This window comes from Trachemys scripta, chromosome 10, assembly GCF_013100865.1.
Source record: "Trachemys scripta elegans isolate TJP31775 chromosome 10, CAS_Tse_1.0, whole genome shotgun sequence".
In the NCBI taxonomy this organism is placed as follows: Eukaryota; Metazoa; Chordata; order Testudines; family Emydidae; genus Trachemys; species Trachemys scripta.
Window position 1 is genome coordinate 85,356,565 of NC_048307.1, and position 26,718 is coordinate 85,383,282.

Below are 26,718 nucleotides of genomic sequence, written 5' to 3' on the forward strand. Positions count from 1 at the left end.
GGCAGATTGCAGCGTCTCTATCTCCAGTAAGTAAATGAGCAAAGCTGATATACCAAGACCCTCAAAAATGATTTGAGTACTTCCTTGCTTCCTACTGCTATCTGTAGTACAGGGGAAATCCAAATAGACAGAATAAAGAGCCTAAAAGACTTGACCTCTTAGGCAGAAAGACCTAATCCTCTGCCTCTCTACAACAATCCATTCCTATTCACTAAATATGCAACCTGACTTGGATCCACTCTCTTCCACTATCAGTTATGTCCCTTCCCTCAGGTATCAGGGCCCATTCAACTAGAGCCCAGGAAATGTCTTCATCATGGTTAAGAAACATTCCTGCATCAGACAACTGCAGAGCAGCTCCACCCATACCACTACCAAAAATTACACTCTAGATTTGGCAACTAGGTCAGGTGACAAGTTCTGCGATCCCTGTTTAGCCATTCAGACTTTTCTTCTACTAATTTGGGAATTATGAGGGGGGTGAGCGCCACACAAAGACTTGAAGAAGAAAGGTTACCTTGCAGTAATGTAGTTCTTCTAGATGTTTTGTCCGTGTGGATCCCACAACGCACCAGCCATCCCTGCTCCTTTGAAGGCCATCGCTGCTGGGATGCTGAAGCAGTAAGGGAGCCAGGCAGAATGACATGCAGGGCACAAGTGTGGCCTCACACTGGACACTGATGTGCATGCATGAAGCTCACCAGGAGTGGGGTCCACATGGACAAAACAGCCTAACTACAGTTACTGTAAAGTAAATAATTTACTTCCTGGGCATAGGCAGCCCAGCGCTGGGAGAAGACAGTCCTGGCTTCCTGTGCTCTGATTACAAATTGGGCCAGGAAAGCTCTACCTGAAGGGCTAAAATACAGTTAAAAAGCTTTGCTTAAAAACCCTCCCTGCGACTTAGTGGCGAGCAAGCAAAGGGTGCCAGGGGAGATGGGAGGCTGCCATAGTACATGGCCTTCCCTTCAGCCTCACCCAGCTGCTATAAGCAATTTGCTGCCTGAAGGAGATCCTGAATGGACCCACCTGCATTTACTTTCACACCCTGATTCTTGAACCAAGTCGCTTCCTCATTCTCTGCTAGTTTTTGTGCTTCCCATAGTATTCAAAAATGCCACCAGTTATCCAAGGAATTTGAGTGATAAACTTCACATCTGACATCGGAGAGACAACATGTGTTTCTGGGTCTCCTGAGGCATGAGTGAACGCGCTCCTCTCCACAGAGGGGCACTTGGCAAGGTTGGTCTCATTCAGCGCTAGAATCTGTAGAGTCTTGTGTTGATGTGGGCAGGGAAGCACCACAAACAGTTCAGTACCAGTGGGGAAGAGTCTGGACACTAAGCTGGAGTGTCTGTCATCTGTGTGTGTGTGTGTGTGTGGGGGTTCACTAGGATTGTCACGAGGGGGAGGGAGGAGGTTTCAGCAGCTGGTAGCATGAAGAATGTTTCCCAGAAGGGGAGGGCTGGGTCTTCGAAACTCATTTTTCATAGTGGGAAAGAGTTATAGATTCCAAAGCCAGCAGGGACCATTGTGATGTCTGAGCTCCTGTGTAACACAGGCCAATGGACATCCCTACAATCATCCCCAGCGTAGAGCTAAAGCATCCGGCCTTGCTTCAAAAATGGCCAGTGATGAAGAATCCACCATAACCTTGGTAAATTGTTCCAATGGTTAATTACCCTCCCTGTTAAAAATGTATGTTTTATTTCCAGTCTGAATTTGTCTAGCTTCAATTTCCAGCCATTGGATCTTGTCAGGGCCTGCTCCAGGCACCAGCCCAGCAAGCAGGTGCTTGGGGTGGCCAACCAAGAGGGGCGGCAGGTCCGCGTCTTCCACGGCGGGTCCCTTGCTCCCTCTTGGAGCGAAGGACCAGCCGCCGAATTGCTGCCGAAGACTGAAGTGGCAGCAGTAGAGCAGATCGCGATCACAGTTTTTTTTCTTTCTTTTTTTTTTTTTTTCTTTTTGCTGCTTGGGGCAGCAAAAACCCTGGAGCCAGCCCTGGATCTTGTTATACTTTCTCTGCTAGATGGACGAGCCCATTATCAAATCTTTGTTCCCCAGGTAAGTACGTACAGATTGTAATCAAGTCACCCCCTTAGCTGTCTCCTCTTTGTTAAACTGAATGGATTGAGCTCCTTGAGTCCATGTCTATAGGGCACTTTTCTGATCCTTTAATCAGTCTCATGGCTCTTCTCTGAACTCTAATTTATCAACATCCTTCCTGTCCTCTGGGTACCAGAAATCAACACAGGATTCCTGCAACGGCCACACCAGTGCCAAATACAGAGGTAAAATAACTACTCTGCCCCATTCATGATTCCCCTAGTTACGCATCCAGGGATCATATTAGCCCTTTTGGCCAGTGTCGCGCTGGGAATTCATGTTCTGCTTCTTAGCAACCATGACCCCATAGTCTTTTGTAGAATTACGGCTTCCAAGGATTGAGTCCCTCTAAGTGTGGCCAACATTCTTTGTTTCTAAATGTATAGGAATGCTAGCTGTATTAAAACACATATTCTTTGCTTCTACCTAGCTTACCAAGTGATCCAGATCACTCTGTATCAGTGACCTGTCTTCAGCTTTATTTACCCCAATTTTTGTGTCATCTGCAAACTTTGTCAGGGATGATTTCATGTTTTCTTCCAGGTCACTGATCAAAATGTTAAATAGCATAGGGCCAAGAACCAATCTCTGCAGGACACCACTAAAAACACACCAGCTCCATAACTTTCTATTTACAATTACATTGTGAGATCTATAATTTAGTTAGCTTTTAATCCATTTAATGTGTGCTGCATCAATTTTTTGTAGGGGGCCAATGGTCAGGGAGGTCATGGGTGTATAATGGGGGGAGGGAGGGTGCAGAACTTCACACAAGTTATGTCCCCCGTCTCCTGGTGCCCATATGCTTGAGATGTATGGAACTGCCCAGTTGGCAGAAACAGTTGGACAAACTGAAATGGAACAGTTTACAAAAGCCCAAGACGTTATTTTTTGCGACTAATGTGGCTTTATTATTGTGTCAAGCTCCTCCCTTTACAGCAGTTAGTTACAGAGTGTTGCACATGAACGTGGGGAAAAGGAACTAAAATCAAGGAACTAAGGTCAAATAGTAACATGAGGCAGAAGAAAAGAACCTGGGTGCTCTGTTTTTACAACATTCAGCACAGAGAGAAGCTAGGAGCACAACTTGCCAGCTCAATACAGTTAAAACGTTCACTTTTTTTATTATAATTTTAAAATAATATTTTGTACCTATTACATACGGGAATATTACACATTGTCGTCCACATGCAGAAACAAGCAAAAGCGGAGTTTAAATGTTTCTCTACTGTAGTGTCATGGTACCTCTGGGTTGGCCAGTGTCCCGTAAGCTAACAGCCTCAGGCCTGCAGCCATTTGCTGGGGAAGGCGGACCTTGGCCCTGTTATAAAGGTGGTGGGTTTTTTAAAAAGGTATTTTCCCATAAATTTTGAGGAAGGCGAGAGAAGCTGGAGACAGCACACACTGCTACAAAACTCTTCAAAAAGGTGTGAAAGAGGCTCTGGGCAGGGAAGAGAGTGAGCACTGGGGCAAAGCTGCTGGAGGGCACGGCTGCAGCGACCAGGAGCGTGTCCTGGGGTGGGCAGATATGTTCAACTGGAACATACTCTCCCAGTTGCTCTTCCTTCCTGGTGAATGCAGGTGCCCCTAAAGCCCCACTGTCTCTCTTATTAGTCAGAATTGCTTCAAGTTTAAGAATGAGACACATTCATATGCGGGTCTATCTAAAGTTAGTGCATTAACTTGTTCTGCCTAGACACTCTGCTGAGGAAATGGCTTCAGTAGCTGAGCATGCACGATTTGTTCCCTCTTAAAACCCAGCGCTGAGTGTGCTAGGCCTCCAGGCACCAGGAGTGGCTGACAGCCAAGCACAGGTAAACTGGGTGAACTGACTTCTTGAATGACCTAAAGTGAAAAGCGCAAAGACAGAAAAGAGGCCAATGGAAAAACAGGTTGGATCTGTAGCACTGCCTGCCTGTGATTGGCTGTCATAGCTGACATTCATACATACTGACTCAATCAGTTTACAGAGAATAACATTTATTCTCCTGGCAGACACACTTTGGACCAACTAGTTTAAAAAAAACCAAGAAAATACAATGCAGGAATTTAATAAGTCCCCAAGGAAGAATCTAACACTCAAAACCAGGGCTGTAGCTAAAGGGCCAGCTGTGCCATTCGGCCTCAGCTCCTTTCCCTGCAGGTGCTGGGCTTTAGATCCAGCGCCCCTGCTTTGTAGCCTGGGTGGAGACCCCTGCGGCTGCCAGTGATATTTGTTCATTTCTCTATGGTCTTTCTGTTCTATAAATTGCAGCATCTGAGTATTCACAATGAGAGCCCACAAAAGCACATGGCGCCATGTTAACATGTATAAATTAAAATATTAACTCCATACAAAATGCAGCTTAACACCAAAAATAAATATATAAATTAGATGGCAAAATAAATCATTTCCATAGAAATCCCATTTTAGTCCTCTAGCAGCAGGTTTTTCAGGCAGCATTTTCTCTACACCAGCTGCCCGGGAACTGCTAGTTAGCTAGTGGCACAGATTAGCATGTCCCTGCCAAGCACAGCATAAGGACCTGGGCCCCTCGAGCCCCTCCCCCCCCCCAGAGCTGGGCCCAATGCCAAGTACTGGCACTGACACAACACATGTTTTGGGCTGTGGGCCAAGACTTTCATCACAGCCTTTTTATTTTATAGCCCCTCCCCTCCCCCCCCAACTGCCTTGTGTCTCTGTCTTGCTAAAAAAAATCCTCCCTGGTGCCATGAGCAGCCTGCCTTGGCTCTGCAAAGACTGATCAGTGACAGAGCAGCTGAGCACTAGTGCTTGAGCAGCCACTTCCACCGCCTCACGTTTACGGCCCTTCATGATCGCATGAGCTGAGCCTGGAGCCTGAAAGGGCTTTTCCCCCATAGCTTATATAATGCTGTAATTTATTACTCAGCAGCAATGGAGCGCCCAGGCCATAATCGCAAGAATCTGTTACGATGGCTATGAGAGAGCAAGACCCAGATAATTGCTCGCCGTGCTGGCCCATTCTGTGCTCGAAAGGGCGCACTCATGTTCCTTTCACAGCAGCAGGGAAGTAACACGGAGAAACCATTAAGATAATATTTCAAAAGGGTTTCTGGAGGGGGTCTCTAGCCCCCCCTCCCCCAAAGCAGTCTCCTCCTTTCCCCAGCTTCTTGACACCCTCACTTGTGAGCAGCAAGCTGCCTGACTGTACCACTGAGGAGTCAGGGCTCCCACATGTAGGCAGGGAGATTACCGTCCTGTCAGGACACTGATAAACTGCACAGTGATCAGCCCAATGCAATGAATTGCCTCTCCACTGCTGTCAGAACTGTCTACAGTGTGCTTCCTTGCCTGCATCCCTGCTGCCTCAGTTCCATATCCCTCCTCTTCCCCCTCAAGAAAGCCTTTGGTTCATAGGACACAACAGTTCTTAGGCAAATCCTGGACCAGCAGCGGCCAGCGTTGTCTTGAGCCCTTCTGTTTAGGTGAGTTGGGGGTTGTGCGTTTGGATACCCTTCTGACTGGGACTGTTCATGTGACAGTCCCTCGATGACTCCTGCAGTCACACTGCTGATGCTCAGAAGTACAATGTTAATCACTTTACAAGTGCAAAGCTGAGGTTAGCAGATTAGGAATGTGCTCTTTGTAGCTAAGAATGACAAGCCAATGCTCCACCAAGCCAAATTATTCTTCATCACAGCTCCTCAACCATGGCAAAAAAGATGAATGGGTAACCTAGCAATGGGTGTCCAACAACTCAGGGCAGAAGCCTCTGGAATTAGACAAACGCAGCAATATGTAGTTGGAGTCCAGTTCTCTTTTCCTAGCATGCCTCATGTTCTGAGAGCTGGAGGAATGGCCTTCTCTTTTTGTCAGGTTATTTCAGAATACTGACACCAGAATCCCTTCGCTCCTCTCTCACTCTCCTTTTCCTCTATTTCAGTCTCTCTCCCACACTGTGACCATCACAACTATCTTCATGCAGCAGCAGAGCTACAGGCCAAAGGAAACATTTCATGGGGCTACAAGCCAAGTGGCAGTGCAACCAGGGCAAGGGTAGGAGAGCAAGTGCTCGCAGCATCAAGGCAGCCAAATTATTCTACAGCGACTATACAGGCAGCAAAATAAACCAGGGAAAGAGAAGCTGGCCCTGGCCTGGTACTGCTCCTTGCATGACCTCTCAGTTCAGCATAGAATCGTAGAGACCCCCTGGCTCCTCTTTCAAAGCATCCAGTGTTGAGCTGGATGAGTCCTGGATCTCCTGGCAAATGGGAACCACATATAGACTAAACCAGAAGAGAAGAACTGGACTGTGATGAGATGGTATCTCTGTCTGAGTGCTGCATGGTGGTGGACAGCATCGAGGGATGAGAGCCAGGTGGCTGGGAGATTCAGAACTCAATTTTGCAGGCTGGGAAGGATTCATCCTGCATCACTACAGTGCTGCTGCTTGCTAGCACCATGATGTTCAGCTCCTGCTGTTTCTCATGGGTTTGTTGGTACCATTCTCGTGTCACCTCAGTGTCATGTGTTGGAATCAGTGTCACCTGGAAAAGACAAAAGAGAAAACTGACAGCACTGCTACTCTGGTTTAGTGCACCAACAAATCGTGCCCACACAATCCTATAACCGTTACTCTGTCCTCATGGCCTTGCCTGCTGGTTTTTCCATAATTGTCTTCTAAATTATAATGGCTCTGTACCATCTCTCTGTGCAGCATCCAGCCCAAGGGGGTCCTGGCCTGTTGAGGCACAGGCACTACCACAACATAAATAATATTAAGACAAAGGAGAACAGAAAGTTAAATGAGGGTGGGGAGAAGCTGTGCTGGAGAATGAGTTGGGCAATAGCAGCAAATCTGTGTTCACAAGGGCTCCAGTAATGGCCGTGGAATGACCCGAAAGTGCCACCCAGCCTGTGTGTCACCCTACCCAGGTGCAGAACATGTCAGCTCAGAAGCCCTGGCATTTGAGGATGCGGTATCTAGCAAAGCAGTTTGGACAAATGCACGCTCTGCTCTAGCCCTGCCTGTAGGAACAGGCACTACCCAGGCTCTCACTGAAACCTTGTAGGGAAAGGTGGGTATTATAAGGAATAGTTGTTGATGGTTTAAAGGAGCTAATAGGAAGTTATTATCAGAACAACTTTAGACATGTGATTTCAACACTGCCAGGGCGGGAAGTGGGGTGGGTGACCCTGTCCCTGATACCACGTTAGTGGGCTACTCAGCTGTCTTAGGGTTTACTTTCCAGCTGGTTTCTGCCAGAGGACAATTTCTGTTTCCTGCTGCAGAGGCAGGAGGAGTGAGTGATCTTTAAGTGCATGAATCTCATGATAAGGAAAGAGACTGTATCCCCCCTCTTGTCTCCTCATTCCTCAGGCTACACTGTCTTCCTGCCCTTGGCTACTGACAAACCAGACCACCAATGGCAGGGAAGGAAGAGAAGCTCCTAAGATTTCAGTGCCTGGTGCCTAACACTGTACAGTGAGAGAGTCCCAGTCCCATTTGCTTCCCTCTAGTGCACCATAATGTGAGATTTTTTGCACTGTGGATCAGTATTATAATAGGCACATTCTCCCTAGAATTCCATGATAGAGTGAACATCACACATTCCTGGGGATTTAAGTCACTTACCTGCAAGTTCTCACCCCACTGGGACTTTCCTTCCAGAAGTGCATCCAGTACCGCACGGCTGGGCTCCCCATTGACTGGATCATTGCCACTCACAACATAGTATGAAGCTCGGACCCGCTTGAAGAACTCCAGGTCTGTGTTCTTCCCACTGCAGTGGTTGGGGATGTAGGCCAGGTCCACATAGACAGGGGGTCCCGGGAGCACAGAGAGACTGCTTTTGGGGCTACTGGAAACTTTGGAAAAGAGAAATCAGGGGCTAACAAAACCCTGAAGCATCTGGAATGCAGGAAGATTTCCTGCAGCTGCAGAGACTAAGTTAAAGGGTCTGGATTGGCTCCTTCTCTCTGCTACTGAGAGGAAACAAAAGTGGATGGTCTGTCCCAGCAGTAGCACAGAAACTGGATGAGAAAGGGAAAGGTCTGCAATTCTTTAGTGCCTGACTGAGCAGCTTTAGGATCAAGTCCAGCATGGCCTTTGCTGCAGAAGGGAACCAAATTCCCCTTTATTAGCTTTGGCAGAGTCATTAGCCCAGTCACTATCTAGTTAAATAGCCCCAGTTTCAGTTTCTTAACCTATCTTGGCTATAGCAATATGTCCTGATGTCCTTTATCTGACAGCCCTCGGAATCTACAGTAACATCTCCGGGAACTCCTGCCTGGCTCTTAATGAGTCCTAGCAGTTCTTTCTGATGACTGGCTCACGTTCCTCATCAATATTTCTGCTCCTTCAGCATTTCCCGTCATCATTTCTGCATCCTTCAGTCATTGGGTGAGAGATGGTCCCGAGCGCAGAGGCATAGAGTCATACACACATTTAGACAAGGACCTGAACATGGAGATATGTGAATACATGCATTCACACAGCCATGCCCATACTAGTACAGACACATAGCCAACCATGTGCAAACAAACACACATTGTAGACATATACACAGGCAGTATCATCTATGTAGACACTAGGAAATATGTGAGTACACACAAGTATGTGAATACAGCATGTGCATGTATTTACACACACACACACACACACACAAAACATATTTTCTTCCATATGTCTCTTAGGCCTTTAACTCTAAAGTTCCTGTGGTATTTGGGCTGATACATGAACTGTTCTGTCAATTTAAAAAAAAAAAGTCTGAAAGGGAAGAAAGAAATGAAGAGGCACAATAAAAAAAACAAAAACCTCTGCCCCCATTTGCCCTCCCCACAGACAGTATAATCTGTACTCCTCATTTTCTTTCCATAGCCAATTCATGGCAGCAGCCAGGCTAAACACCAGCATTAACAAGAGACAAATAGCTCAGGGAAGGTACCGTGGGTACAGAATCTGTCCCTTCTAGCCTGCACATGTGAAGCTGGCTGACATCACTCTTGGCTAGGCATTTGATGGCCTGATGGCTCATTACACCTTCTAGTGGGCAAGTGTCCATATCTCCAAAGCCACCTGACATAACCTTATCCCCTCCCCTTCGTTTGCCTGATCTTCCCCCTCCCCTCCTACACGTCTTTCCTCCTTCTCCCCATCACGTTTCTCTCTTGCTCTCCTTGTCTAACCTCATTTGCCCCAGTGATTCCAGCCCACCTTATCTCCTGATCCCCACACACCTCCCTCCCTTACGCTCCTCCGGCTCTTTTCCCCTCACAATACAAACATGCTTTAGTCTCTCCCACCTTGAAAAACAAAAACCCTAATCCTGACTCAACCGGCCTCTCCAGCTGCCACCCTATCTCCCTTCCCGCCCCCCCCCCCCTTCAGCTCATTGAACTTCTGACTGCCCGAAGCTGGGACTGGACGACAGGGGTGGATCACTCAATAAATTGCCCGGTTCTGTTTATTCTCACTGAAGCATCTGGCACTGGCCATTGTTGGACGACAGGATATGGGGCTAGATGGACCATTGGGCTGACGCAATATGGCTGTTTTTGTATTTTTACAAATGCACTGGTTATAGCGCCTCCCCTCCAATTCCAGCTCAGATGCTTTCCAATCCAGTTTCCACTCCCTGCATGCCACTAAAACACTTTTGGCAGAGCCTCTAATGCTCTCTGCCCAGTCACAGCTCAGACCCAGTGCTCTATCCTCATCCACCATCATCTGTCAGCTGCCGTCAACACCATAACCAGGCTCTTCTTGACAGCTTGTCCTCCCTTGGCTTCTGTGACTCTGTCCTCTCCTAGTTCTCTAATTGCTCCTTTACCATGTCCTTCAGAGGAGCCTCCTCAGCCCCCGCTCCAGTTTTCCGTTGGTGTTCCACAAGGCTCTGTGCTTGGTGCCCTTCCCTTCTCCCTCTACGCCTTATCTCTGGATAATCTCATCTGCTTATACAACTTCAACTCTGATCCCTATGTGGATGACTCACAGAGCCACCTCTACTCCTGACCTGTCTCTATTTGGCCATTCTAAAATCTCAGCCTGTGACCCGACATCTCTTGGGGATGTCTAGCCATCAGTTCAAGTGCAACATGGCTAAAACAGAGCTCCCAATCTTCCACCCCAAACCCTTCCTGCTACCTCCTGTCTCGATCACTGAGGACACCACCACGATCCTGCCTGTCACGCAGGTTCATAACCTGGGCATCATGTTTGGATGTCATCGCTCCAGGACCTCACATTCAGGCTAGGTCTCAATTTTGCGGATTCTTTCTCTATAACATCACTGAGCTACAGCCTTATCTAGTCACACAGCTAACAACTGTCGTCCAGATGCTTATCTTCTGTCACGATTACTGTGCCTCCCTCTCGCTGGCGATGATTAAATAACTCTTGTCCCACTCACAGCCATTCAGCCTGCCACTGCAGAGCCCTCTTCCTTAGTCTGTCACGTTTCCCGCATCACCCCTCTCTTTGGATTCCTTCCGTTGGCTCCCGTCTCTATTGCGTCAAACATAAGCTAAGGCCCTTTATGGCGTAGCCCTGCCCTACCTAGCAGTGCTTATTCACTAGCAAGATGTTGACTCCTGCCTCCAATGGGTCCAGGATGCCAGCCGCCATCACCCACTCGTTAAATTTGCAAACATCTTTATGCTTCCTCCCTTGCTGTCCCTCATGCTTGGGAGGCACTAGCCATAAACAGCCATAAAATTGCCCCATGAGCTACCTTCAAATGCCCCCTCAAAACTCTCCTGTGCCAGGATTTCTACAAAAATCTTGACCGTGGTTTGGCCGCTGGTGTACTGAGACCACTGTCCATCATGGTGACCAATAATGTTTGTTTCCTTGGACCCCTCCCCCCATCTGTTCATATCCAGCGGATGTTGCTTGTTTTATACTTAAATTGTAAGCGCTTTGGGGCAGGGACCATCTACATGTTCTGTGTTTGTACAGCAACTAGCATGCTGGGATCCTGGTCCATGACAGGGGCTCCTGGGCACTACCCTAATACAACTAATAACAGTTGGCCTCCATGATGGCACTCTTATCAGAGTGCCCAAGGGCTGCGTGGACCATGGAGACTAAATTTCCCTCGCAATTGCTTAAACTGGCTCCTCCGAGCAGGACTGAGACACAGTGGCAGGGAGTAGTGTGTGGGGGAAGCTTGCCTCTACACTGCACCTCTTCCGGGGATACAGAGAGGATTTCAGTCTCCAAGACTGTCAGTCAGTCTGACATCTTCCACTGCGGGAGGAGACGCCAGGATGACCAAGGTCCTATACTACTCAGCTCCCCCCTGTAATTTCAGGAATTGTGGCGGATACTCCTATCTAGTCTCTGTTCATAGTTATAGAGGGAAGGCAACATCTTTGCACCCAAATGAACTCCTAGTGTCATGATCAGTTCAACCCTGGAGAATGTAGTAACAGCCACAATAGTTAGGTGTCTTATCCCACTGTTAATATTGTAGTAAGGTGGGTTCTGCTAGTCCCTCTGAGACCAGAGAATTCCAACTACTGATCACCCTGTGGGGAACATACTCCCTGTGTGTATAACAGAATCTAAACATAAAGGGTTTAAATTACCAGATGTTTGACTTCATTGCTACTGATTTTCCCTGCATTTTTTTTTTAAATCATTGCCTATCACAATCCCTCAGCACTTGCAAACTCACTCTGACTTGTTAGGAAGTGCCCATTAACTGCCACTCAGTGCCGTGAATGGTGCAGCAAATGCGTACATTTTAGTTAGTGCTTTGCTTATTGTTTAAGCAAAAGAGAATTCTCCTTTGGGGAGGGATTTCTTACCAGGGTTTGTTTTGATGCCATTAACAAGAGTCTTGCCTGGGTTGCTGTGACTGCTCCGGGATAACTCATCCTTCTCTTCTATGTGAGAGGGCTGCACTAATTGGGTACGTGGTTTTGACTGCTTCTCTCCTCCATCTCGCTCTTTTTTTGCAGTGGTAGATTTTGGAGACCTGTCTAATGGCTGTTTCACAGGCGTGGGAGACCGCTTCCCTTTGACATCTAGTTTCCGGGCAGGCGATGTTGATTTGGGTTTACTCAAAGGCTTCCTCACTCCTTTGCTCTTTTCTTTCAGATCCTTTTTGGATATTTTGTCAGTTCTGCTCACATTTTCCTCATTTACTAGCATTTCAGGGTCTACCATGCAGACATCTGGATGAGGGGGATGAGGATGGGGATCTATCATTGGAACAGGTTGCGGATCATGGCTAGACCTTGTGCTGCCATGATGCGAAGTACCCACAGCTTTGTCTACTGGGAGGAAATCTGCATCTTCATCTGAGTCCATGACAGCATCGGCTGTGATGGATGGACATTCCTCTGTCTCTGGAGGGACATCAGAGTCGGACTGGGAGGTTCCAGAGTCACTCACTGATGTGGGAGGGGTTTCCTCTACCATCGTGGCTTGTACATGGCTACCAGTAGTGTGGTGTGGACCAGTAGTGTGGTGTGGCCTCCCCTTCACTGAAGGATGACCTTCATCCTGTGAGAGGTCACTGTCTTCAGAGAGGTCATGAGGACTTGGGTTGATGAATGATGGAGACAGCTCACCCTTCCTCTGTTTATATTCACAGGAAGAGAACTTCTGCCTATTGTCAGAGCTGGCTGCTAAACACGGCTCTCCCTCATGGGAAGCATCTCCGTGGTCCTCAGTTCTTCCTCCCCTTTGTGCCTCTGGAAAAAAGGGTTGGAAGGTATGCTCAGGGGACATCAGTGAAGAAGGCCGGCTCTGCCTAGCCATATCCTCTTCCCCCAAGGATGGTGACACAGTCCACTCAGAATCAGGAAATGCTTTCTCATCTTTCACCTCTGCTGCACTCTGCACACTTTGGAAAGCTTGCGGACTTGTGCTCACTTCTGTTGGGCCATTGGCTGTGGCTGCTGCTTCTTGCTGATGAGGAGGAAATGATGTCAATACATCAGGAAGTGAGGTTACTGCCATAAGCATTTCAGTGACAGATGAGTGGTGTTCTGGGCTGGCTGCACAACTTTGCTTTTGTTTTTCTGTGGACAGTGGTGACATCAGTGTACTTCGGCACTCAGTTCTGCATGGCAGCGTGTTATCCACAGCACATGTGAATGCAGAACCACGGTTCTCAGCAGACACAAACCCTTCAGTTTCAGCTGGATATGTTTTGACAGAATCAGCTGGAATCAATGGAGACACATCCCACAGGCTCCTGGTGTCTGGCTCTGCTCCTGCGTATGTAGAAAGCATGTGGGAGTAGAAGCTTTCTGCTGTCGTGTGTCTCACAGGGGTAGTGGCTTCAGGTGAGGCATCCTCAGAGAGTCTGGGACAGTCATCTTTTGCCCGCTGTTGGGATGCAACTTCTCTTTCCACAGCCCCAGAGAACAACTTGTCTTCTTTATATGGGCTCAGTGGTGAAAAGCTAAGGGAAGATGAATCTACACTGGTATCTTTTTTAGAAACCTCCAGGTACTCATCTTTCTTCCCCTGGTCTGAGGGCAAAGCATCAGGAAATTTTAAAGTAAGAGATTTGTCCCCTAAGTGGCCTGATGAGGATATCTCATGTCTAAACACAATGGATGGCTCATGTTTTTCTAGAGAGGAAAATTCAAACCCAGATGAAGAGAAATCTATTTCTTTACTTTGCAGTGCCAGACCCTTTTGATGTTCCTCTTTCACAAACTTAGCAGTAGACTTTAAGCAAATATCTTTGTCTTTGTCATAGCCCTCCGAAGCAATCTCTGCACGGTGATAATCTGTTACTAGAAAGGGTGCTTCCTTTGGGGACTTTTCAGCATCTTTTCCCTGTTGCAAAGAAATTTGGCTTGAATAGGACATTTCTGATGCCCAAACATCTCTGCATGTATCTGTCAGGGTACTGTAGCCAGCAGTACCTGCCTCTATAACTGTTGCTGTTTCAGTTTTCTCAACTCCAAGTTCCTCTTTCTGCATTGGATCACAAGGGGAGGAGGCAATTGATGTTGACAAATGAGACTCTTGGTGCTTGTCCTGGTGAAGCAGCTCTGATACCTGGGCCATCTCCATTACTGAAATGTCTGCATACACTTCCTCCTCACTGACTTTTTCTGGTGCTTGGGGAGGGCTGGGCAATTTGGACTCCTTTTCAGATTTCTCCTTTGCACCTTTTTCTAACTCTGAGTCACTGGTGCTCTCTTCTGCTCGTCCTGCTTTCTCGTAGTATAAGTCTTTGGGCTGAGGCTCTATTGGTGACAGAGACCTCTGCTCCTGGCTGATAGAAATTATGTTTTCATCTGGATGAGCAGCTTCAATGTAAGGAGCTCTTTTTTCTTGATAAAATGCATCTATGGTGTGTGTAGGAGGAGTGCACCCACTGCTTCCAGGAGAGGAAGGAGGCAGGGTCAAGTATGGTTCTTTTGGTGTGGCAGTTGATGAGCTCAGCCCATTCTGTCCTTCCTGCATTTCCTTGAATCTCAAGTCACTGGGCATCCCATGGTTATCTGACTCTGCCAGGGGTGAATATCTTTCATGGATGTCTGTGTACGCAAAGGAAGAATCCACTTTATCTTTGGGGGAAGTTGGGGATGACAGCTCCTTTTCAGCAGAGGTGTAGAGACAGGACTCTTCTTCTTTTGCAGAGATGTGATAAAGTAGCTGTTTCTGAGACACAGATACTTTCTCTGTCCTAGAGGCCACAAATGTAGACTCCAGCTTTTCCTTATCAGGGTGACCTAGGTTGTCCACATCCTTCAGGATAAGGCTTGGAAGCCCAACTCCAGACACAACTACCTGTTCATAGATGTCAGCATACTGGAAAGTCCTCTCATCAGGGTAGGGAGTTGGTTCCCTTTCTTCCTGCTCTAGCTGGTTAGCATGGTCATCTCCTGTGGATGCACAGACCTCTGTCTCAGAAGGACTGGAAGAGGTCCGAGTGCAAGACTCTGAATGATATTCCACTTGGCTGAAAGAACCCATGTCCTCAGAATGGCCTATGATGTCACTGCTGCTTTTGGGATGATATGGTCCTGAAAAAGAGTGCATGCTGTCCTCTGACGCTGCATCACTGTCTTTTTGGGAAGCTGCTACATATTCATATTCTGCTGGGCTTGTAGAGTACAGAAGAGCAAATGCTGATGCACTCTGCTCTTTGCTTCCTCTAGGATCATCGTGAGCCTCCGTGGATTTGCTTTCAGCATTCTGCTCTATGTCTAGCATGTATTTAGAGTCTGATGTTTCTTGGTTCAAAGCATCAGCATCTGATAGCTCCACTGTGGCCCCCTGCAGAACTTCAGCCTGCAAAACTGGTTTGCTTTGGTCTGTCATGAAATGTTTTTCTAGTTCTCGTGTACTTGTGTCCACCTCCTTTTCTAGAGCACTAGATGATGCAGGCAGAGGAGATACTGTCAGTGCTCGGTCTAATGATTTAGCATATAGATCCAGGACTGCTTTCTCCTCATGATCCAAGTAGGAGTAATCTTGTTTAGATGGGAACAACGATTCTTCCCTTCCTTTTGCTGCACTTGATGGTTTGACCTGTTTTTCTTCTATACAGACATGCTGAGAAGATGGGGTTGCTCTAACGACTTCTGATTTTTCAGAAGAGGTGATCTCAGTAGGGGCTATTTCCATTTTATTTGCTTCCAGTGAAAGTCCTTTGTCCTCCCGCAGTGCAAATTCTTGTGCTTCTGCGGAATCTACTTTGAAATGTCCAGCTTCTGTTTCTTGAGGTACAGGCTTGTCTTCACCATGACAAAGATAATCTTCCTTCTTAGGCAGATAGCCTGCCTGCCTGGGGGCATTTTCTTCCTGGAAATATCCATATTCAGAGTCTGAAGTTTTCTTCTCTACTGTTTCCGAGGCATAACCTTCATATGCCATAGAATGTATAATCTTTTCCTCTTCTGTTACGGTAAGAGAAGATTTTTTTTCATATTCCTGAACCTCATCCAAAAAAGTGCTCTCTCTTTCCTTATCATACTTCTGTTGGCTTTCCTTACTTCTTCTCTCTTCCATCTCCTCTGGAAACCACACTTTCTTCTCATAATTTAGATTTTTCATATAAATATCTTCCATTTCTGGAGATTTTTCTTCTTTAGTTTGTGTCTCTTCCATGAAATCACAAGATTTGACATCTTCAGAGCAAAAGTCTGAGGACTCTTTATCCTGAATTCGTCTGGATTCTGTGAAGTGTAAGAACTTCACATCTGGAAAAGTTTCTTGAAAGCACATTTCTAAAGCTTTTTCCCTGGCCAGGCTCATTTCGGTTAAAGAAAACAATCTGGTATCTTCTGGAGATATTTCCGCAGAAGAAATGTCTGTGGGTAGCATATCTTTAGTTGGGCTGTGTTCTGGGCAAAGAGGGAATTTTGGTTTTTCTTTAATATCTTTGGCAGGAGTTTCCATTGATTTTTCACTTGTAGCTGGGCTCTGCTGCATGAAATGCAGGGGTATGACCGCTTCTGGGGAGAATTCATTAGTGGATGTGGCTAGAAATGTTTCTTTATCAGGGCTCTTTTCTGTAAAAGTAAGAGACTTGGTGTCTTCTGGAGAAGTTCCTTTAATGATAATGTCTGGAGATGTTTCCTTACCAGGACTCTCTTCAGTGAAAGAAATTGATTTGGTGTCTTCTGGAGAAATGTCTTTAATGAAAATGTGAGTAGATTTTTCTTTTTCTAAGGTCTGGCCTGTGAAATATAGTGGTTTCTCTTCTTCTGGAGAAGCTTCTCTAATGGAAATATCTGAAGATTGTTCTTTACAAAGACTTTCTTCTCCAAAAGAAAGTGATTTGGAATCATCTGGAGATATTTCTTTAATGGAAATTTGTGAAGATTTATCACTTTCAAGTTGGCTTTGTTGTGGAACCTCAGCATTTTTGGGAGATATTTCTTTGGTAGAAACTGGCTCTTTAGCTGTGTATTTTGCAAATTCTAGTGAAACGTCTTGCGTCACTTCAGTTTCTTTAAGCTCCGCCTCCTTTTCTGGCTTTGAAATAATGTCAGTGCTGGGAATGTACAGTTTGGAATCATCCTTTTCACTAATTTCAATGGTTTCCTGTTTGTGATAAGAAATGTGTAGCAGCTGTTCCTTTCCAATGGGCAGTTCCTGCTTTTCATTTCTGGGAAACATGGACTCCATAGGCAGTAGCACTTTGCTAGCTAAGCCAGGCTTCTCCTGTATAACAGAAGGCAATTCTTTTTCAGGGATATCGTTAGCCACAGGTGCCTCAGCTTTTTTAAGTGGTTCAAATTCGCTCTCTGCTCCTTTTTCTACACCAGAAGTTTGTCCTTTGCCTTTCTTTACAGAAGCATTTTCAAATAACTCCGCTTCTACAGTTTCCAGTTTTTCTTCCACAGGGGACTGATGGAAAGGTGTGTGTCCAGCACTAGTGGGGCCAGATTGTGTTGGAGATGCCATCTTGACTGTGCTATCATCAGGACTTATGCATCGTTCCTCAGCTTCTCCAGAACTGGAGTCTACCTGGGAAAGCTGTGTTTCCTCTGTGGATAATAGCAACATGGACGCTTCTGTGCGGGATTCAATTAAAACATCAGCCAGGTGCCCTTGTTGAGTAAACAGCTGGGCACCATAATGCCCTCTGAGTTTCTCAGGCATCTCAATATTTGGAGTCTCATCTTCTTCCTCTTCTTCCTCCTCTTCCGCCTCTTCTTGCAGGCCCTTCTTATGAGCTTTGAATTTTCTCTCTCCTTCTGCTAACGCCTGGAAGTCTTCAGAAGGTGGAGATTTAAAGCATTTGTCCTCCTCTAAGGAGGATGTTGGAGAGATTGTGCCAGCAGAGGGCACATAGTCTAGGCCTTGGGTGGCTTCAGTCCGAGAGGAGGGTATGCTGTTTACTGTGTCCAGAAGTAACGAGCTTTTGCCAGTCTCTTCTGTTTGTGGAGCTGTTATGGATGCAACAGACTGATCTTCTGCTACTGAAGTGGCAAAAGAGGAAAGCTTGTCACATTCTGTAACAGACGTGGCAGAGGACACATGCTCCTCTTCAGCCAGTGGGGCTGCTACAATGCTTGTAGGATACACAAGGATTTCAGATTCTTGGCTGATGTAGCCCTTGGCAGCAATATCAGTAGTGGAGGTGGCTTGGATACCATGTACTGCTTCAAAAGAGCCTGGGTGATCAGGCACAGAAATATCATATGCACTAACATCATACTTCAAGTGTGGGATCCTCTCTTCCTGTTCGTCATGTATTTCCTCATCAGAAATGGTCTGTTCGGTCTCTGAGTAGCCAGGGATGGTTTCATCCTGGATGTATGAAATGTGTTCTGCTGTGGCGCCTGGGGGCACAAGTGCACTTCTCAGATAGGACTCCTCCTTAGTTACCTCCTTTTCAAGTAACTTACTTTTCTCACCGATTTCCTCACTGAACTCTCTTTTCTTTTCTTTAGCAGTGAATTTTGTGCCCTTCTCCTCATCCTGGTGTAGCTGATAGAACTCTTTAGTCTTCATGTCCTTTTCCTCTGTGTATTGTTCTTCTGTTTCTTCCAGTTCTGCCTTTTCTATCACATTCTCTCTCTTTTCCTTCTCACTTTCCTCACCTGTATCTATCCCCTCAATGTACTTTTCACAAGTCTTCATTTCTCCTTCCCTCTGCTTTCTGTCCAAAGATATTTTCTGCTCTTCTTCCTTCTCTTTGAGTTCTGGGGTCTGAGCTTCTCTTGCTGCTGCTTCTGTGTGTGTTGGTACCTGCCCTCTCTCATCTTTGTGAACCTCTGGTAGTAGCTTGGCTTCCTCCTTTCTTTCAGCTTTTTCTGCAAACTCTCCCATCTCAAGAGGTTCCTCCAGGGCTGCTCCTTCATCCTCAAATGTTTCAGCCTGTCCTGCTCTCACCTCCAGCTGATGGACTGGCTTTTCCTCACATGGCAACTCTCCTTCCCTATCAATAGTGATGATTCTCTCATCTGGGGAATCTAGAGGAGTCACCTTCATCACGATGTTCTCTTCCAAAATTAGAGCTTCACCAAGGTGACCCTGAGCAGTCCTCACAGGGACCCTCTTTCCTTCAGTTTCAGGTCCTCTCATGACTGCATCACTTGCTTCAATATCAGTCATTTCCTGAGCCACCTGCAGCTCCACCTTCTCTTCATGATTCAACTCCTCGAAGTCCTTGGTCAGGTCCTCTGGTGAAGACAGGACTAATCTCTGCTTAGCCATGTCAGCCATTCCTGGCTCTTGCTGTACAGGTCTCTTCTGCACTGGTGACATCTTCTGTTCCAAAGGTGCTTCCTTTTCAGCTTTGACTCGGGTTTTCTCAGTTTTGATTCTACCTGGAACTTTTGCCTTGTATAATGTTTTCCTCACTTCTGGGGTAAACGGTTTTAAATCTGGTTTAGAAATTCTTTTCAAGTCTGGTTTGGCTTCTTTCTTTGAATCTTTTTTTTCTTCTTTCTTTCCATCATCTTTTTTAAAGTCCTTTCTCTCTTTCTTAATCTCTTTCTTTTCTTTGTCCTTCTTCTCATCCAGTTTAGACACTTTCTCTTTGAGGTGCTTCTTGCCAATCTTGTCTTTGGTTAGTTTCCTTTTCTCAGCTTTGAGGGCATCACTTGATTCTGTCTTTATCTTTTCAGGTTTAGCAGGTTTCTCAGGAATTTTCTCAGTATGTTCTTTCACTTTTTTCTCAGTTCTGGCCTCCTTTACTATCTCTGGTTTTATCTCCTTAGCCCCATCCTCACTTGCCTCTTCTTTTCTAGCCTGCTTTGTTGCAACTGGCTTGGGGGAAGATTTCAGACTCTCTTTGCTGTCAGTTCGCTGTTTAATCTTGGTCGGCTTCAGAGAAGGTGGAGGTAGGCCAGAAGACATATCCTTCTGAGTAGCTACTGGGTACCTCAGAAAATCCAGATGCTTGAGCTTCTCAAGACCTTCCAATATTTTATTTTGTGGAGCATTTCCAGGAAACAAAACTCTTACTATTTTTTCTGTTGGGCTTGCTGGCAGCCAAACCACCAGGGCTGTGATGGAGGTCAGATAGGGGACAGAAATCTCACCTTCTTTCCCATTTGCTAGAATGATGCCTGTCTTTGCTTTGCTATTCCCAGCCCATTTCTGCATTAGAAACTGCATCTCCTTACTGTCCTTGACAGGATTCAGAATGTACATGTCCAACTTACCAACCCCCATCTTGTGGAACAGAGTAATGGGCTCGATGGTGTTGCTCACCACCCTGTAGAGGGGCTCTGATTTAATGCCGAGTTTATTCAGGTACTGCAATGTCAGGCAAGCCTCTTCAATGCTTCTCTTGACTTTCATGGATGATTCAGGCATCTTAAGCTTTTCAGGAACATTAAAAAAAACAACCCCAAGTTCTGGAGAGATGAGGTTCTTCATCCAGTCACTGTAGTTGGTGGAGCCCTGAGACTGCTCCTCATCCTGCTCAGCAATCTTCCTCTGCAGAAGCCCATTAATGCCAGGCAGGTTGTCTGCCCCAATGTGCGTCAGGAGAATGGAGTCAATTCTGTCCAGATGCCTGACCAGCTTCCAAAAGCAGGATTTCCTCTCAGAGCCACCATCCACTAGGATGTTAAATCCATTGACAGCAAACAGAGCAGAGTCCCCTCTCCCACCGGGGAATATGTAGCAGCAGGGCTTAGACAGTTTCAGAAAGCCTCCAGAAGTGGGAGGTTCCAGAAGATCAAATGGAGTTGGCACATCCACAGTCTCAGAGACGTACTCTGCAAACTCAGAGACCCCATCCATCTCAGGCAGAACTGGGTCAGGGTTCAGTTTCAGATTAATAAGCTGCTGGAACTGGGGATGTCCAAGGTTGCTCCAGTCTCCCTCTCCCAAACAGGAAACAGTGAGGGAGGCCTTGTTATCTGGATCAGTGTTGCTGAGAAGCTGGGCAACCTATTGAGACAGACAAGGACAATCACAGTCAGACACAGTAGTGAGACATTGCAGCATTTAATTTTTTTTAAAGCAACGATTAATGTGAGACCATTAAGGACTCCACTGACATATTACAAAAGAGGCCATGACAGAGGGCAATGCCGAGCTGCATCACTCCTTCAGACAGGCACAATGCCTCTAGCAGGCCCCTGCGAATGCAGCTGTTGGGCCAACTTTGGCCAATGTGAGGTATGGGCCAGAGCCTGGGCCTTGCTCTCTCTCTTTCAAAGCCTAATGCTACTGGGGGGGGGGGGGGGGCTAGCCAGGATGAGCTCTTTTGCTTCCTTAATGCCAGGACTGCAAGTCTGACTGGCTCTCATGCAGAGCAGAGACACAAAGGGAGGGGCCTCCTTGTCCTCTCCCCCCTGCCAACAAGGGCACAATCTGCCCCTAATCATGGGGTGTGTAAAAGCAATTGTTTCCTATTGGTCTGGGAATCCTCTCCCTCAGCCCCACTCTTTCCAAAGCACACTCTCGTGGTTTCCTATCAACTCTCACTGGCTGGCCATTATCCCATCTTCTTCTTTGAGTAATTTCCCAGTTTCCTAGTTATTGAAACTTTTGTTCCTTGACTCTGGGATTTTCTTTTCTACTCAGATTCATTGTCTCTCCTGACCCAGATTTTAAAAGGCTGGGACCCCATTGCTGATTTGGCAAGTGTGGGGATCTATCATCTGATTAAAAATATAGAGATGAGAGTTAATATCTGTTTCAGGAGTCCTTAGAACTATGCAGATATGCAAATATATTGACTAAAGTCATATTAAAAATTAAACGGCTTACATTTTATGAAAGTTAGTGATAATATTTTGCATGGGGTGCTTTTGCTGAAAGAGCCCTTACTTAGCTGATGTCTTGACAATCTGGCCCCATGAAGGAATGGAAGCAAATAGTCAAGTTGAGAAAATCAAGAGAATAGATTGAGAAAAATAAACTCTGAAATCCAGATTTCCAGGCCTATACATGCAATTACAGCGATTGTGTCCAGGCGGTCAACCTACCATCCTAGCCAGTTAGCTGAATGTCTCACTACCACAAATGCACATTCAAATCGTGTGCATACAATTTTGAAAATGTGGGCCCTAGTGCTTAGTGAATATTGCAACCAGACCAGAGACATCTGGAGTAGGGCTTGAAACCATCAAAGACACAAAATAGTGTATCTGAGTGGCAATGAGAATTTTTTAGAGAGGAACTAGAATACAGCTAAATAAATACTACATTGCATTTCTAATTATCCAAAGATCTCAAAGCTTTATACACACACTAATTAACTCTCCCAAACTGTAGAGTGTGTGTGTGTGTGTGTGTGTGTGTGTGTATGTGTGTGTATATATATATATATATATATATATATATATATATATTACATTCACTGGATAAACAGTAAAACTAAGGAAGCGGGCCACATTTTCCAAGGTGGCACATGATTGTGGTGGCTTCAATATTTGAGTGCCCAAGCTGCGATACCTTAAAGGGACCTGATTTTCAGAAAAGTCAGATCACCTGACTTCTGGAAATCAGGCAACCTTAAGGTGTCATAAACTGGGCACACAAAAATTAAAGCACCCCCAAATCACTAGTCACTTTGGAAAATTTTGACCAGTGACTTGCCCAACACCCTATAGTAATTTAGTTCAAGAACTAGGAGAATCGAGAGCCAGGCTTCTGACCAGCATGCCAGGGCACCTGTGCGCTGGAAATGGAGCCCAGGCCCCCTGGTCTCTGCCAGCTGGAGGTGAATCCCTGAATTATTATTCATACTCACCTCTGGATCTGCAATTATCTCAGCAAATTTCTGATAAGTGAAGGTCCCAGTTTGCAGGATCAGGTCTCCTTCTTGGTCTGAGCTCTGACCACACAGGAGCAATAGTTTGTGGGCAGATGAATCACATACCAGCGATCGGACCTGTTACCGTAAGACAGAAAGTTGTCAATGCTCAGGTTTGGAGTTCTATGGTTCTCTGGGTTTCTCATCAGTTCCACAGTCTCAACCAGTGACAGAATCCAGAGAGTCTAGTCTCTGGTCTAGAGCAGTAATATGGCTAAGTCATGCTAAGAGTTCAGGCCCAAGCAGCTGGTCAAAGCAGGGCTTTTCTACATAAAGGCTGGTTGCTCGCAGAGACAGAAGCACTCAACGATGCCTCTGCTGCCTGCCTCACCCAGCTCCAAGCCAGGCTGGGCTTTTCAAAAAAGCACAAGGGAGTTAAGTACACATGTTCCTGAAGCCCTTTTGCAAACCCCACCTCCAAAGCAGCTGCATACCCTTGCTCCCAATCCTCAGCCTCTCTTTGGGACAAGAATCAACAGATGCCAGGGATAAGGAGAAGTTTCCGGCAGCAGGGTGTTGACAAAGCTTGCTCCATTCAGGAATCCCATCCAGCTCCACCGTCTCTCACTGGCTGAAGCCCTCCCTCCTTCCTGGTAGAAGAGCTTCAAAAAGGCTCTAGAAATTAGGCAGTTCCCAGGAATTAGCATTCTTCCACAGGGTTAAGGTGTGGCATGGCACTGGCATGTGCTCCTTTATCTAGAAATAACCTGGAACATATGGCAATGGGTGCAGCATGGATCTTCCTGCTGGGTAAGCACACCGGGCACACAGCCTGGAAATAATTCTGCTGGCTGCACACCAAGTCTGGGAAAACTGCTCACGAAGGGTGGGAAATGCTCCATTAATGAGCTAATGCTTTGGCTGCGCTTGGGTCAGCATAGGCAGAACAGCTGATGTGGAGAAAATGCCGGTGTCGTCCCATTGCAAGAGGCCGTTCTTGGTCCTTACCTCAGAAACGATGCTGTCCACATTGGGATTTACCAGGATCACTGTCTCCAGAGTCTCACTCCGGTGATGAAGGGTCCTTTGGCCTAGGAAGAGACAAGGGGAATAGAAGGGAGGAAAAAGCCTGATGGGGTTTTGCCAACAGCTCCGCCCCTAGTGCGTCACTTTGCTGCAGACTTTCCCCTTCCCCTTGGTTCCAAGGCCTCATGTCATGTTCAAGGGTGTAGTTTAACTCTCAGCTTCTAACAGGCCAGGGTCATGCCCTTTCCACACAAAAACAAACCAGCCTTGGTCTGGCCCAGCACAGGTTGCCACCCCAGAGTCCAACACTGTAGCCTGTGTGGGCTCTCCCCTATGCTCATAAAATGCCAGCCGGCACTGGGGCCTCACCTGCCCACTCATGTTGTTATCTAGTTTCAGTGCAGTTGCCAGGGAGATGTAGCTTGGGAAGGTAGCCAAGTTGTGGTTGCTATGGGGCTCTGAGAGCTAACTAATGGGAGCTGACTCAACTGTGCTTGCCCTTCACTGGGGACAATGCAGTCCTTGAGGAGAATTTTTTGTCATTCTCAGGAAGTTTTCTGACTCACAGTCTGACTTAGAATCATAGAATGTAAGACGAGAAGGGAGCTTGATAGAGCAGCTAGTCCTGACCCACCACACTGAGGCAGGACTAAGTATTATCTAGCCCATCTCTGACAGGTGTTTGAAGATTTTTAAGAGCAGGTTAGACAATGACAGAGAACCCACAACCTCCCTAGCCAATTTGTTCCAGAGTGGGGCAGAGCACATGCTGAAGTTAGCAGGCAGGATTAATTTCCCTCATCCGCTGTAACTCAGTGTGATTTACCAAGGTTAAATTAGGTGTTATCTGGAGTTCTTTGAGATATGTAGACTCTAGCTCTATTTCACTGCTGGTGCCCATGTGCTCCATGCACCTAAGATTTGAAGATTCTTGTTAGCAGTTCCATTGGTCTGTACTTGCACCCCATTCCTCCTTGTGCTCCAAACCCAGGGCATAAGGGCCAGCATGGACCATACACTCCTCTAGTACCTTTAGACTGCTAATAACCCTTGGAGAGCCAGCAAAGGGGAAGGAGAGCAGGCACCCCCTCTGACATTCTGCGAAGGACACAAATAATCTAGGCTATTTCTGAAAGGGTCTTTTGCAGGTAGAATGCCAATCCTTGCACATCTAGAGAGAACAGCTTGCTATCCTCAGCAGAGGCATGCAGCTTTGTGAAGAAGACAAGTAAGCAAATAGTCTAATTTAAATGGCATTCCAAGGTCACTGTGAGGGTGAATTTCAGGAATAATCACTAGGAATCCCTACAAAAGATCATGTAAAGTAGATTAGTCATAGGAGCCTCCAAACTCACCTACTCTTCTGGCTGAAGTGATGGCCACCACAAAGAGAAACTTCCGACTCCGTGGGGAGTGCTGTTGGTACCCAGGATCTCGTGAGTGACTCTCCCTTCCCCCCATGCGCTGGACGGCTGGTGTGGAGATCTCCCATAAGAGAATCAGGGATTCCAGGCCTGAGAAGCTAGCAGTGCCCTCAGAAGCAGTGTATCTATCCCCAGACGCAAGGGGAGGGCAAGAACTCTTTTTTTTTTTTTTTTTTTTGGCAGCACCAATGACAATGGTCTTTGATACCAACAACTCCTTACCATGGTGTGATGGTGCCATCAGTGTGGGAACTGTCCACTTTCATTTCTCTCTCACTGTATTTGGGACAGTCCCGCTCCTGCAGATAACACTGGTTTTGGGATGCTGTTGCTCTTCAGAGCCAGGAGATTAGTACCACGTTCTTTGTGAGCTCCTGACATGCGATGTCTCACCTGACTTGGAAGGTGTCGGCAAAGAGGTCTTCTTCTTGGATGAGGACATGGAGGGGGATTTCACTCACTTGTTGGGAGAGTGTTTCCTATCCATCTCTTTCCTCTTTTTTGAAGAAGTTCTTAGTTCTACTCCTATCAGCCCAGGAGCCAGAGATCACTGTGCTTGGAGGGGAGCTACTCAGTTTCTATGCAGAATGTACTGGGGGGCGAGGGGGTCTGATGGACCAGGATCAGACTGGGGCCTCATAACATAAGCTATTAAGAATTTCTGAAGCCTGTACTCACAGGCTTGACAGGTTTGGCTTGGGAAAGAACAGCAAATGCTGCACTTTGATGGGCTGTGAGCTTCCCTGAAGCAGCAGAGGAATTTGACATGGTCGTCGTTGACTGAGAAGACCCCAGGAAATTCAGCTCTTGAATCCTGGGATCTTGGCCCCAACTGCTAAAAACTATCTAAAACTATTATCTAAGAGCTATTTACAGTTTGACGCAGCGGAAGCTAGCAAACACTACAGACACTGAAGAACTGCTGTCTCAGACCATGGTTGGCAGAAAGGAACCGGAGAGGCAGTCGGTACATGCTGCCCCTTATACTCTCAGTTTGGAACATGATGAGAAGTGGGACACAGGTATGGACCAGTGGACACTGCTAGCAAAAATCTTCTGGACTCAGGCCCCTGGGGCGCATGCGAATACGCATAGGGACCATTATCCAAAGAACACAGTTCTCCGATTGCATCAAACCAGTGGACCATCTAGCCACATGTCCTGTTGCTGACTTTAGCCAAGATCAGCTGCTTCAGAGGAAGAAATCCTGCAGCAGGCAGTTCTGGGATAGTCTGCCCCAGGGACACTTTACTCCTACTGCTATCAGTTAGGTCCGCTTGTGGCCCAGGAGCAGCAGCAGTTACAGCCCTTCCAAAGCTTTTTTAAAATCATTACTGTTATAGCTCTGATTCTCCTTGTTATTCATCTAACTGACCGACCCTTCTTGGAGTCCTGTTAAGTTCTTGGCCTCAACAGCAGATTGACTCAAAAGACAGGATAAGCATTGAGGGAACCAAGATTTCCATCTCATAGATTCATGGGTCATGATGTTGAATAAACACATTCACTGGCCCTTTAATATAGATTCATAGATTCTAGGACTGGAAGG

The 26,718-nt window shown here is 46.6% G+C and overlaps 1 protein-coding gene across 3 annotated transcripts in view; it reads right to left on the minus strand.

The window, feature by feature from the left end:
• Positions 1–2,993: 2,993 nt before the first annotated feature.
• Positions 2,994–26,718, minus strand: part of MAP1A (microtubule associated protein 1A) — a 128,098-nt gene continuing 104,373 nt past the window's right edge. For 2 of the 3 annotated variants that reach the window (XM_034783822.1, XM_034783824.1), the window contains 5 exons: positions 23,728–23,810; positions 22,717–22,857; positions 11,882–20,906; positions 7,704–7,936; positions 2,994–6,615 (listed from right to left, as the gene is read on the minus strand). In XM_034783822.1, coding sequence (XP_034639713.1) covers positions 6,460–6,615; positions 7,704–7,936; positions 11,882–20,906; positions 22,717–22,857; positions 23,728–23,810 — 9,638 coding nt within the window. In that variant the 3' untranslated portion in view covers positions 2,994–6,459. Of the gene's footprint in view, positions 6,616–7,703; positions 8,838–11,881; positions 20,907–22,716; positions 22,858–23,727; positions 23,811–26,718 lie in introns of those variants that run through there. The other variant, XM_034783823.1, reaches the window with a different exon arrangement.